Below are 13,502 nucleotides of genomic sequence, written 5' to 3'. Positions count from 1 at the left end.
TTATTATTATTATTATTATTATCATGATGACACGCACGGAAGCTCTCGCGCCGATGTGTTGGTAGAGGAGCGGGGGAGGGCGTGGTCGTCACGGCGGCGAGGGGCGGCGCCCTCTCCGGTTCCCGCCGGTCGCCCGCTCACCGCCGGTCTTCCGCGCCTCTGTGACATCACCCCCCTCATTTGCATATTAGATCGGCCCCGACTGGTTCTCCCGGCGACGGGGCCGCGCCTCTGCCAGGCAGGAAGCGCTCGCACGCCCCTCCGGCGGGAAACACGGGGAGAGAGACACGGGCGGCGACAAGCAGGGGGGAGGAAAGTGGCACGCGGGGAGAAAGAGAAGAGGGGTGAGGAAAAGAGAGAGAGAGAGAGAGAGCAACACAGGGAGAGGGACGGAGAGAGAGAGAGGGGGGACAGAGAGAGAAAGGGAGGGGGTGAAAGAGAGAGAGACGGAGACACGGGTTGAGGGAGGGAGGGAGAGAGAAGGGGACAGAAAGAGAAAGAGAGAGAGAGAGGGAGACAGAAGGAGAAGGAGGAGAAAGAGGGGGAAAAAGAGAATGCGAGAGAGAGAGAGAGGGAGAGGGACAGAGAGAAACAGGATGACAGATGGGGGAGGGAGAGAAAAACAGAGACAGAGAGAGAAAAAGAGAGAGACAGACAGGGAGAGAGAGAGAGAGAGAGAGAGAGAGAGAGAGAGAGGAGAGAGAGAGAGAGAGAGAGAGAGAGAGAGAGGAGAGAGAGAGAGAGAGAGAGAGAGAGAGAGAGAGAGAGAGAGAGAGAGAGAGAGAGAGAGAGAGAGAGAGAGAGAGAGAGAGAGAGAGAGAGGGGAGAGAGAGAGAGAGAGAGAGAGAGAGAGAGAGGGAGGGATTAAGAGGCCAGGTGAGCCGTCCCCAGAGGCATCTCCCGTAACAGAGCGAGGGATGACTAAAAGACTGACAGGGTGATGAGACGAGTGGAGTGACAGGTTAATTTCTTTCCTTTCTCCTCCCCCTCCCTCCCTCCCTCCCTCCTTCCATCCCTCCATCCCAGCCCCCCCCCCCCACCCCTCATCAGAGCTGAGAGTCGGGGGGACGCGGTTCTCACATTACACCCCCTCCACTGTTAAAAGACACTCTGCTTTCTTCCCTTCCTCCAGTCTGCCCCAGGACAAATTCTACCTGTCAGATCAAACAAGAGAGAGGGGGGCTAGAGAGAGAGAGAGAGAGAGGGAGCGAGAGAGAGAGAGAGAGAGAGAGAGAGAAAGAGAGGGGGAGAGAGAGAGACAGGGAGGGAGGGAGGGAGAGAGAGAGAGAGAGAGAAGCGAGGAAGAGAAAATGAAGAATCTGCTTGCGTACAATGCTTTGGTGATATTCCCCTTACGCATTCCAGGCCAAATACAGCCTAGTGAAGTGAACTGAGAGAGTGAGCGCGAGAGAGAGGCGAGAGAGAGAGAGAGAGAATGATTGTGGGAAAGGCAGAGCAGGAGAAAGAGGGTGAGGGGAAGAGATACAAGGGAGGGGCACAGTCATAAGCCGCGTTTCCACCGCAGGAACTATACCCCGGAACTAGGAACCTTTTGAGGAACTCAGTGCGTTTCCACCGCAGGAACTAGGGTCTAAATTTAGTTCTGGGGGCTTTGTTTTACCCCCCAAAACGTTCCTGCTCGAGGGGTAGTACTTTCCGAAAGTACAGGAACCTTTTGGGTGGAGCTTGCAGCGCTGAACATTTCTGATTGGTCGAGTACTCGTAGCATTTGTGTTGTATTTATTTTCCGCCATTACCCGCCATGTTTGAAAATATGCAGCGGCAAACCAATTTATTTTCATAATAACTTCAAATCAAACTTGTATGTTATGCGGCGCAGTAGCCTACTTTTGGTTATAACCTGTCAACGTCTTGGAATTATAACGTGTGCTCTTCTGTTCTTTTCTTGCTTTAGTATTCGTTTTATAAAATGCTACGCATTCGTGCTGGGACAGCATATTACGTAGGCTACCAAAACATTCAAACGGATTAATTCGGTTGCTGAATATTTTCTTCCGGATTTTCTTTGTTAGCCCGTTGTAATTGACTCAAAACGTTTGATACAGTTATGTGAGGTATGCGGTAGTTCTGCCTAATTAACATTGGTGATACAGTACAAGCAAACTGGAAATCACCTTCCGCACTTTTTATCCGGGTAAAATAACAGGTTAATTCTAGTAATCTTCGCTTTAGCTTTTTCAGACTGCCGTAATTTTACTCAATTTTACTGCCATTTTCAATTCCACGAAAAGACCAGGAAGACTATGGACTCATTTATGGTGCATGGTTCGCATCTGGAGGGCACACTTCGCTGCTCGGCTAGCAGTAACTTCGAAGGAAAGCAAACGGTGGCTGTACCACTACTAATTTACATTTTCACGCAAGTCCGAGTTTTCGTTCTATTCTTGTCATTTTGCGATTAGCCTATATGGAATTGACAACGAGAAAGTAATAAAACAGCAAATTGTTTACAACGTGTGCATGTTTTCTGCTGTTAATGAATGTGTTTGAGAGGATATATGAAAATCAATAAATACAAAAGTAACCATATATAGTCATTGTTGGTAACCCGTTGTATATAAGTGGAATAAACCCTCCGGGCTGTCCCGGTTATTAGAAAATAATGTAGGCTACTTCGGTGGTAGTATGGGGTTACAGAAAAATCATATGACAGATGGACCGACGACAACGTCAGTGGGCTAATTTGCCTAATCTTCGCGGTACTTTAGACCCCGGTGGAAACGCAGACAACCATTGGCTGAAGGAACCTTTTAGTTCCTGGTAAAGTAGTTCCTGGGACTGAAAGTTCCGGGTAATTTTGGTGGAAACGCGGCTATAGAGAATTGCACCAAAGCAGGCCCTTGTCTGGGGGGTTTGGGGGTCTGGGGGGGGGGGGTGGTATTTTTACCACCGTTCTCTGGCCTCAGGGGCGACAGCTTGCTCAGGTACGAGCCCTGAGTCTCACTCCTGCTGTCCTAAACTCCCACTGCACACACGCGCACACACGCGCACACACGCACACACACACGTGTGTGCAGGCACGCACAAATATACACAAGCATGCATGAACACACACACCCACACACGTGTATGCAGGCATCGACACATACAACCAGTGACACACAGTACCAGTCCTTCCATTGTGTCTGAGCTCACACACACATGCATACACAGACAGTGACACACACACGTACACAGAGACAGGCACATAAAGAGACTGCGATGCGCAGTGACGCACGCTCGCGCACACGCGCACACACACACACACACACACACACACCCCGGCCCAGGTTTCGCAGTCTCACCGGTTTGACAGCCTGCGCTCTGTGACACACCCTGCCCCGCTGACATCTCTCCCGGTGACTCTTCTCCCGGTGACACCACCGCGGCCGACTGAAATTCCAGCGCGCGGGCGTCCCGCCCATCAGCCAATCGGGAACAAGCGGCCCAGTTCCCTGGAATTCTGTTTCCAGCCCCGCACTTCTGGGATCTGCTCGATCCTCCCCACCACCCCACCCAACCCCACCCCCCCGTCCCAGCACGGCACACCCACCATCATCATCATCATCATCGTCATCACTGGCCTGGCTCGCAGGACTGCTAACGCAATCAGAGCCCCCAGCTGCACCCGACCCGCGGGACTCCACTGTTTACTCAGCGCCGCTCGCCTCCAGTATGTGGGACAGGCTAACGGCGCCCGTAATGAGATTGTGCTAACAAAGGGCCCTTTTCACTCCGCGGCATTATGGGACAGCTGAACGGAGGCCGGACGCCAAATCAGGTCTTAACCCCCCCCGCCTCGGGTCACCTGATTCGATTTCCCCCGGATCGCCGGCCGGGTCCGAACCCAGAGAACGCCTGTCATCGGCAGCCGTTCCTCCCGCGCGTTTACTCGTCCTCCCAAATTAGCTCCTCTCGGCGTCGTTCATCTGTCGTCACGAATTCGGCCCAAACCGAGGGCCGCGTGCGTTCGCTCGATGGCGTTTCGAGTCGTCGACGCCGCCACGCCCGCGCGTGTGGCCGCTAGCCGCTGCTGGTCTCTCCGGGCGCCGGGTGTCCCGTAACCGACTCCGCCTCGCGCCCGTCCCTCTTTCTCGCGGACGGGTCCGCCGCCTCCTCCCCCCATCCTGGAACCGCAGCGGTCGGCGCCTTGAGCGCGGGCCCCGTCCGCGTCGCCGATCTGGCATGCGCCGAACCGGGACGCGCCACCGCACACGCCCGGATACGCCGTCCGCCGCTTCCGACACCGCTCGCGTGGTCTCTTCCCTCGATACCGTCCCGTCGCGTTCACGCTTTTTTCCAAAAACAACGGTGTCATTTTTTTGTCAAACAGACCGGATTTTCACGCCAAACGTTACTCGGGTTTGGGGCAAAAAAGCCCTCCGGAGGATGGTGAGGAGCGTGAGGGATACCCCTTTTTCTTATTAAGAAGCAGTGCGTTCTAACCCACATGCAGAGTCCAGCGTTGGACTTAACGGGATAGAACTGACTGATGAAAGTAGGTCACAGGTCACTGGGAAGGTAAAGGCTGGTTTGAAATAGGTGTTGAAACCTCTCTGGCACCGTTGCGTAAAAAAACAAATGAATGATTCAGTTGGTCTGCGGTTTCTCACTCCCGCTGCCACTCTCAGCCTCAGAATCCTTTCCTTTGCATCTTTAGTCTGTTATCTTGCCTTGTACCCGAGCATCCTGTGGTCGGTCTAGAGGGTAGACACCGGATTCTGAGAAGCAGGGTTTTTACCACGAAAAACATTAACAGTACTCTACCAAGGTTACCATTTAATAGGTCCATTCAAGTAAAAATGCTAATCATTTTTAAAACAATTCACTGATTTTAACAGTCTACGGTGTAATAGTTAGATGCAATGTCACAGCTGAGCAAACCGGCAGTGCGTTTCAATGATGTGTGAGTGAAGCAGAACGCGTCTACGACCTTGAAAGTTGCACTGAAGGTCAGTTAAAATTACACTGAAGCAGGAGGCGAAATGAAAAGCTAACAGAATGCAATACCCACTGAGCTATCTGATGACACGCCATTCTGCGAAAACCTCAAACCATGGGACTCTACTGCTGTTGAAATAATCATGTTGCTGTTGATTTGTGAAACAGTTCAATTAAAGTGCAGCTCTGAAAGAGAAACTTCCCTCTCTTGTACGCAAAGGAAAGTTTATGGCTGAAGAACATCAACACTCATTTAAAAGCCATTCTCCACCAGTCTCATGGAGACAAAATAAAATCGCACATGCAAAAACAAAATCACAAACACCCACTCCCCCCCACCCGCCAAAACACACATATACACACACACATGCGACACACAAAACACGTGACCAGGGTACCTGCGTATCACAACACACTACACGCACACACACGCACACACAGATGACCCTCAGTGGTACCTGCAGTATCACACACACACACACACACACACACACACACACACACACACACACACCACACACACACACGCACACACAGCACACACACACATGCGCACACACACACACAGATGACCCTCAGTGGTACCTGCAGTATCCCGTGCCATTATGGAAGGTGATGCAGGTGCCGTTGTGCACGCACGGCTGGGTGGAGTCCAGACACTGCAGAGCTGAAACAAACAGCACAGAACAGCACCGTCAGTAAAAGGGTCCCACGTGCAGTACGCTGGCAAGATGCGAATCTCTACAACTGCTCTGCTGCCACTACACACACACACACTCACACTGACACACACATACTCACTCACACACACACTCACACCAACACACACACACACACTCACACTGACACACAGGCGCACACACACACTCACACCGACACACACACACACACTCACTCACACCGACACACACACACACTCACTCACACACACACTCACACACACACACACGCGCACACACACACACAAACCCACCCGCCCACCCCCCACCCAGCACACACACATGTATGGGCAGGCAGACGCACACCACAGTAAAAAAGGGGGTCTTCCGCAGGAACATTCCTGGGCTAAACCAGAACACTGGGGGAAGCCAAAGAGCCTTCGGGCTCTTCTCCCAAAACCATTCAGACGGCCCATTCAGCTCAACCAGACCAGGACCGCAAGGGGGGCCCAGCTCAGAGTCGTAACGGGACTCCAGAGCGCAAGACCCCACCACCACCCTGAACACCACCACCACTCGCACGCAGCAGACGACGCACGCCACACACACACACACACACACACACACACACACCTGACACAGACCTGCTTTATGAGGACCTGGTGTGTGAGGAGAGGTCTAGCAAGCCGGGGAGGACGTGCCGTAGTTCTGCTACACGTGGGCATGTTTTTTTCCCGTCTTTCAGCCAATGAATACATTCCAATATCTTATCTGCAGTCTTCCATTATCTAACCTGCTCGTTCCTGGCCAGGGTCATGTGGGGGCTGGAGCCTATGCCAGAATGCACCGAGAGAGAGAGAGAGAGAGAGGCAGGAAATCCCCCAGACGGGTCGCCAATCCATCACAGGGCGCACACCATTCACTCTCGCACTCACACTAATGTACAATTCAGAAACTCCAACTAACCTAACCTGCAGGTCCCTGAATTGTGGGATAGAAATCGAAGTTCCCAGAGGAAGCCCACGCAGGCATGGGGAAAACAAGCAAACTCAGTAAGACCCCACCCGGGATTCAAACCCAGGTTCGAAGCTTCTTGCTGTGAGGCAACGATGCACCCCACTTCACCATCGACCCACCCTAAATCGCTCACATTACAGCAATTCACGACAAAAACCCACAATATCCTTTGCAATAACTCACAAAAACAGCTACACAGTTTACAACAGGCCCTCCAACAGCCCTAAACAGTGAATTACTCACTGCCCCAGCACAGAAAAAGGCCCAGCTTTCCTTCTCAGCTCAGTCTAAACCAGTGTTTCTCAACCCTGGTCCTGGGGAGCCCACTGCCCTGCATGTTTTAGACGTCTCCCTGCTCCAGCACACCTGATTCAAATGAACGGGTCATCATCAAGCTCTGCAGAAGCCTGATAACGACCCATTCATTTGAATCAGGTGTGCTGGAGCAGGGAGACATCTAAAACACGCAGGGCAGTGGGTCCCCAGGACCAGGGTTTGAGAAACACTGGTCTAAACTGTGTGCTATTGCTACAAACCGATCTGCAGTAGCCGTGACGACCGGGGACCGGATCTGTGCAGAATGGAGGGCGCGGGCACGCAGTCAGCGCAGCCGGCTGGATAACGCGGCCTGTTACCTAAAACCAACGGGGGGACGGTCACGGACGCACGCGCCCCGCGTCCCGAACCCGTCGCTCAGACACGCGAGCGGCCACGGCAACGGCGGCACGCTCCCCAGAATCCACACAGCACGTCTGCCGATTTCGCCAAAGGCGACACGGGGAAGGCGCGAGGCTAGACTTCCCGCCGATCTCCCAGCAGGGCGGCGCCATCGTGACCGTGCACAGACTCGCTCCGCGTGGACCGGACAGCAGAAACGCGCGCCACGGATTCCATACATTACATTACATTACAGGCATTTAGCAGACGCTCTTATCCAGAGCGACTTACACACCTTTTACATAGCATCCATTTATACAGCTGGACACATACTGAAGCAATGCAGGTTAAGTACCTTGCTCATGGGTACAACGGCAGTGTCCTTACCCGGGAATCGAACCTGCGACCTTTCGGTTACAAGTCTAGTTCCTTACCCACTGTGCTACACTCCGTCCTCCGTCCATACAAACCGAAGGAAAAACATTTTTAATTTTACTTTTATTTAGGCAGTATGGTCAACTGAGAGCTCAACTATCCCTTTTATTGCAGATTTGGAACACGGGTTAAGGAATTTCAAAGGGGTTGTGAAGTCGATCAGACGCGGGGGGGGGGGATGATCTGATTTCCAGATGGCGGTTGAGACGGTTTTACTGGGAATTTGACCCGGTCGCCCAGGTTAACAACCGCGCTCTTTTGAAAAGTGCCAACGATTCTTTTATGACCAGAGAGTGTCAGGGCCTCGTTTAAGGTCTCTTCTGAAAAAAAAAAAAGGTGTAAGGTATACTGACACACTAATACCACAGAGAGTGTTCCTGCGTTCACAATATCCCAGCAACGCAGCCATAGACGGAAACTGACATGTGTTGAAATAATGTTGGAAAGCATGTGCGCCAGTGCAATGATGGGGACACTGTGCTGTAGGAGAGATGAGCACAAACTCCTGACTCACTGCAATCATTAAAGGCTCAGGATTGGGGTCAACTCCATACCAATTCAGGCAAATTTGGGACGCAAATTAAAATCAAAAACACACAAACTGAGAAAGGCCCATAATGCTCTCTCCGGATTTCCCCCGATATAATTCCTGAATTGACTGCGTTAGCAACCCTATAGTTCCTCAGAATAAATTTCCCCCTCTCCGTCTAGACCGCGGCGGCTGTGCAGAGCCAAAGCGGCGGCCCTGCCTATGTGGGTCACGGCCTATTCAGCAACATCTTCTGAAATCAATCAGCAGGAAGTGCAAAAATGCGATCTATTATTATTCACATTGATATAAAGCTGCAGCGCAGACACGCGGACCACGAAAAGCAGCCAAAACAAAAAAACCTGGCGAGGGCGAGGCACTGAGAGTAAGACAGAGAGAGGATGTGGTTTTTGCTATGACTTCACTTCCTGTCTGCAAGAATCAACAGTTTCCTCATTGCGACTGACAACCAACAGGCGCCCGATCGAGAAAGGCACAAACAACTGGCTCTGGGCCCAACTCGATCTCTGCCTGCGAGTCGCACCCAGACCGCAGCCATCCTTAATAATTCGTAATAAATAATTCATCGTTCTCAAGGTTGCCATCGGTCGTCGTGACGACATTCGTGGCTATCTGTCAACTTTACCCTGCAAAGACACCCCCTCCCAATACAGTATCACCATTGCAGTTGCAAGCAGTTACAGTTACTGTCTTAACGTCTACTTGTATTTTTTCCATAGATTGCGTTGTTGCCGTTCTCGTTGTGTTAGTGTTAATCAGTTTAACCTTCAGGGTCCAAGTTGAACTGTGCGGTTGTTCCCTGCACTTGGACCGGTACTTCTCTCTAGGGGTTTCGTCATACTTGTTCCTGGTTATGGTTATACACTTTGTTGTACGTCGCTCTGGATAAGAGCGTCTGCCAAATGCCTGCAATGTAATGTAAAAAGCAAGGTCCGAAATTAACACACGCCAAACGCGGGTGAAAAAACTGTCATTGGTGGATGAATGAATTGGGGTCATCCGCCAAGTATGGCTAAAACCGCGATGTCTTTGGAGGCGAGACGATATGGGAGCGATGATATGAGCCTGACTACGCACCACGCTGTCCACACTGTCTAACAGGCCTACGACTGGCTGCTGGGCGTCGCGGTTTCTTTCACCGGTCGAACGCCGCTGTCGCTAACTCATCGCGTGCAGAAAACGCAGCGACTATTTTAGCAACCGGCCTTACGCAAGGCAACACACGCAGAAGAGGTCGGGCCATCCGAAAAGAAAAAAATGAAGAGGAAGACGGTTTCGCTAAAGATGGCGTCATAACGACAAGGGTGCCCCCGGATCCTGGCTTCCGCGCAGAGCCGCAGACCGTTCCGCGCTAACGAAAAAACGCCCGCAACAAACCACTTCAAACCTTAAAGAGTTAATACAGCGCTGTCGCTCAAAAAGGAAACTTTAAATAAGAGCTAGAAATCTGCTCTTCTCTCTTTGTAACTGTCCCTTTAAAATCTAATCTAAATGTGAAGCAGCATACTAAAAACTAACTCATTTTTCATGGAATAATGCATGCAAATTATTTTGGGAGGGTAAAAAGAAAATATTCTGGCTGGTATATTTTTACATGTTTAGCAGCCATTGGCAGTGGAGCCAAAAAGTTCACCCGGGACCCTGGATACAAGTCTTACCGGTATAAGAACCAAAAAGGTGAGCATTAAGGTCGTCTGCATCAGCGCTACTGACTTTCCCAAGCCCAATATCTCCTGTCAGTCAGCTGAAGGGCCACTGTTGCCATGCCTACCGCTCCATATAGGCTCCTCCATCCTGATCTCCCCTGCAAGCCCAGGAACAGGAGATGCCACACGCAGATTCTTAACCAAAAATGACCAGTGTCTTTCCTCAAATCACGGAAAAAATGGTTAAACCTTATTGCAGAGTAGGCTGTTTTTTGGAACATTTCTCCCCCCCCCCCCAAAATTCCAAGTCAGTGTGTTCTAGAACACCATTGCCGACAATGACGTCGTAGTGGTTGTTATGTCAGCATTGGAATGTTCAAGTCAAGAACATTCTAATCACACGTTCACAACCTTACAGCTCAAAAAGGGGTTGATAAATTTAAAAAAAGAGTAGGAACAGGCCGCGGTGTTGGCGAGGACCCGTGAAGGAGGAAGGGCCGAACCGCGCGCATCCTGCACGGCCAGCTTGGCTCTCCCCCGATACTGAGCAAACGAGCTGTTTGTACGTTTTCTTCTCCTCTCTGAATTACTTCCTCAGCCTTCTTGGCAGCGGATTTGAAGATAAAGAGACGACTGGAGGAGGAAACGAAGGAGCGAGACGGACGGCTTTCCGAAGAAAGGGGGAGGTGTGAGAAAAGGAGCGAGACCAGGGAAGAGTGGTGCTAGAGGAATGAGGGGGGGGCGTATAGATGAATGGAGAGCTGGAAAAGCAGGAGGAGAGTAGGGGAGGAGAGGAAGGGGGGGAGAGAGAGAGAGGGAGAGAGAGCGCCCGCTCTCTCCAAACTGGTCCGACAGGCTCCGCACTCCCCTGCTGTCCCGCTGCCAAAGAGTCCGACCCACAGGATGTAGGACCGGCTGCCGCCAGTGACTCCATTTCCCCTCTGAATAAGCCCCGAATCGCAGGCCTCGGCAGGGGCACCACAGGTAAGAGCCGGGAGGGGATGGGGGGGCAAATAAAAACCCAACAATATCCTTTCCCGAAACTCACAAACTGCTGCTCTGTGGTGTGCAACAGGCCCACCAACAGCCCCAAACAGTGAGTTACTCACTGCCCCAGCACAGAAAAGCCCAGCTTTCTGTCTCAGCTCAGTCTTAAGCCGCTTGCATTAGCTGCCTCCGCAATCTGTTCTCCAATATATATATAATATATATATATATACACACACACACATATACTTCTCAGTTCCTTTATCTGGAAACTGTCAAATCGGGTTCAAGTTTCGTCTCAATTAGACTGACGAAATCTGGACGAAGTGAGAGTTCAGCGAGCGAGGGAGAGGAAGGGGGGAGGAAATGGAGAGAGAGAGTGAGAGTAAGGACTAAAAATGCAGTGACTCGGCCCAGGGAACACACCTCCCTCTGCATGCCATTCACCTCACTGTGCATTCTCTCTCTCTCTCTCTCTCTCTCTCTCTCTCTCTCTCTCCCCCTCTCTCTCTCTCTCACCTCTCTCTCTCTCTCTCTCTCTCTCCCCTCCGTTTCCCCCTGCTGCTCCAAGTGCGAGACAGCCAGCAAGCGCGGGAGGGAGGGAGAGAGAGAAGGAAAGAGAAATGGAGAGAGAGAAAGCGAGAGGGAAGAAGGGGGGAAGGAGAGAGACGGCTGGAGTGAGTGAGAGGGAGAGAAAAGACAGAGGCAGGGAGGGAAGGAGAGAGACGGAGGGAGAGTGGGATGAAGAAAAGGAGGGAGGGAGGGAGGGATGGAGAGAGGGGTTGATGTAGAGATGAAGGGGGAGAAAGAGAGATGGCGGGAGAGAGGGATAGATGGAGAGATACTGGCAGAGAGTTTATACGTATATACACAATCACATTATTCTGTTATTACTGTTTGTTATCTGATGTTTCATATGTTCCTTGCCATGCTTTGGCAGTACAAATGCAAATTTAGCCGTGCCAATAAAGCACTTCGAATTTAAATTTGAATTTGAATTTGAGTGAGAGAGGGGTGGAGGGAGCGAGGGAGAGAGAGATGAAGGGCAAGAGAGAGATGGAGGGAGAGAGGGATGGACGGCGAGAGGGAGGGAGAGAGATGGGTAGATGGAGGGAGGAAGAAAGGAAGAGAGGGAGGTGGGAAGGGGGAGAGAGGGATGATGGAGAGAGCGTAGATGGAGGGAGGAATAAAGGAAGAGAGAGAGGGAGAGAGAGGGAGGGAGAGAGATGGGTAGATGGAGGGAGGGAGAAAGGAAGAGAGGGAGGTGGAAGGGAGAGAGGGATGATGGAGAGAAGCTAGATGGAGGAGGAATAAAGGAAGAAGAGAAGATGAGAGAGAGGGAGGGAGAGAGAGTGGGTGAGGAGAGGGAGGGAGAAAGGAAGAGAGGGAGGTGGGAAGGGGGAGAGAGGGATTATGGAGAGAGCGTAGATGGAGGGAGGAATAAAGGAAGAGAGAGAGGGAGAGAGAGGGAGGGAGAGAGATGGGTAGATGGAGGGAGGAAGAAAGGAAGAGAGAGAGGGAGGGAGGGAGGGAGAGAGATGGGTAGATGGAGGGAGGGAAAAAGGAAGAGAGAGGGAGAGGAGAGGAGAGGAGAGGAGGAGGGAGGGAGGGAGGGAGAGGAGAGAGGAAGGGAGGGGGGCAGAGGAGAAGAAAGGCAGCGCGGGTGAGATTGACGGTGTCGGGGTGGGGAGCTGCAGTCTCTGATCCCTGCTGATGTGAGCATGAAGCCGTGAGGCGCTAATGTGAAGCAGACCCGGCGGATCGCCCAGCCGAAACCCGAAACCTGAGCCCGTCCCTGCAGCGCACGGAGCGCCGCGGCCCGGCCGCTCCCAGGGAGGGGGGGGCGGCGGGGGGTGAGCCAGCTGTGACAGCACTGTCCAGATGTGAGTGGGAGGGCAGTACGCATCCGTGTGTCAGATGTAGCCCCGCATCACGGCTATTCACACTGTGCGTGTGTGTGTGTGTGTGTGTGTGTGTGTGTGTGTGTGTGTGTGTGTGTGCGTGTGTGCATGCGCGTACGCATATAACTATTCCCACCCGTGCAGGAGTCATGAGTGCACGACAGAGTGTGTGCGTGTGCTAGTCTGCATGTGACCATTTGACTGTTCCCATGCACGTGTGCGTGTGTGTGCGCATGTGTGCGTGTGTGTGTGCGTGTGTGCTGGTGCGTGTGTGTGTGTGTGCGTGTGTGTGTGTGTGTGTGTGTGCGTGTGCACACGCCAGGCATGGCACACAGGAGGGTGTGTCCCCGACATGCGGTATGTGAATATTACAGCGCGCTGTGGCGACTGATGTGTGGACCTTCACAGAGAGCACAGGGAACCAATCAGAGGCACACAGGGACTGGGTGTGGACCTTCACAGAGAGCACAGGGAACCAATCAGAGGCACACAGGGACTGGGTGGGACATTCACAGAGAGCCAATCAGAGGCGCACAGGGACCGGGTGTGGACCGAGATGGGGGGAAGTAATTACGAGGTGGTCTGACAGAAAAACCAAAACAAAAAAAAAGCACTAAAAGCCAAGCGGGGCTCCCTCTGCGCTGGCTAGGCTGCCCTCTCGGACAGGACAGGAAGTTGTTCGCACTCAGTCAGGAAGTAACCCAGTTTC

General features: G+C 52.2%; 1 protein-coding gene across 1 annotated transcript in view; it reads right to left on the bottom strand.

Annotated features, from left to right (window-relative positions):
* The window catches only part of notch2 (notch receptor 2), a 66,379-nt gene that overhangs the window by 48,656 nt on the left and 4,221 nt on the right, over positions 1–13,502 (bottom strand). The window contains 1 exon segment of the mRNA XM_064334035.1: positions 5,527–5,608. Within this exon segment, the coding sequence (XP_064190105.1) occupies positions 5,527–5,608 (82 nt within the window).

Source organism: Anguilla rostrata, chromosome 4 (assembly GCF_018555375.3).
Source record: "Anguilla rostrata isolate EN2019 chromosome 4, ASM1855537v3, whole genome shotgun sequence".
NCBI classification, from domain to species: Eukaryota; Metazoa; Chordata; class Actinopteri; order Anguilliformes; family Anguillidae; genus Anguilla; species Anguilla rostrata.
The sequence above is the reverse complement of the archived record's forward strand: the minus strand, read 5'-3'. Positions and strand labels throughout refer to the sequence as shown.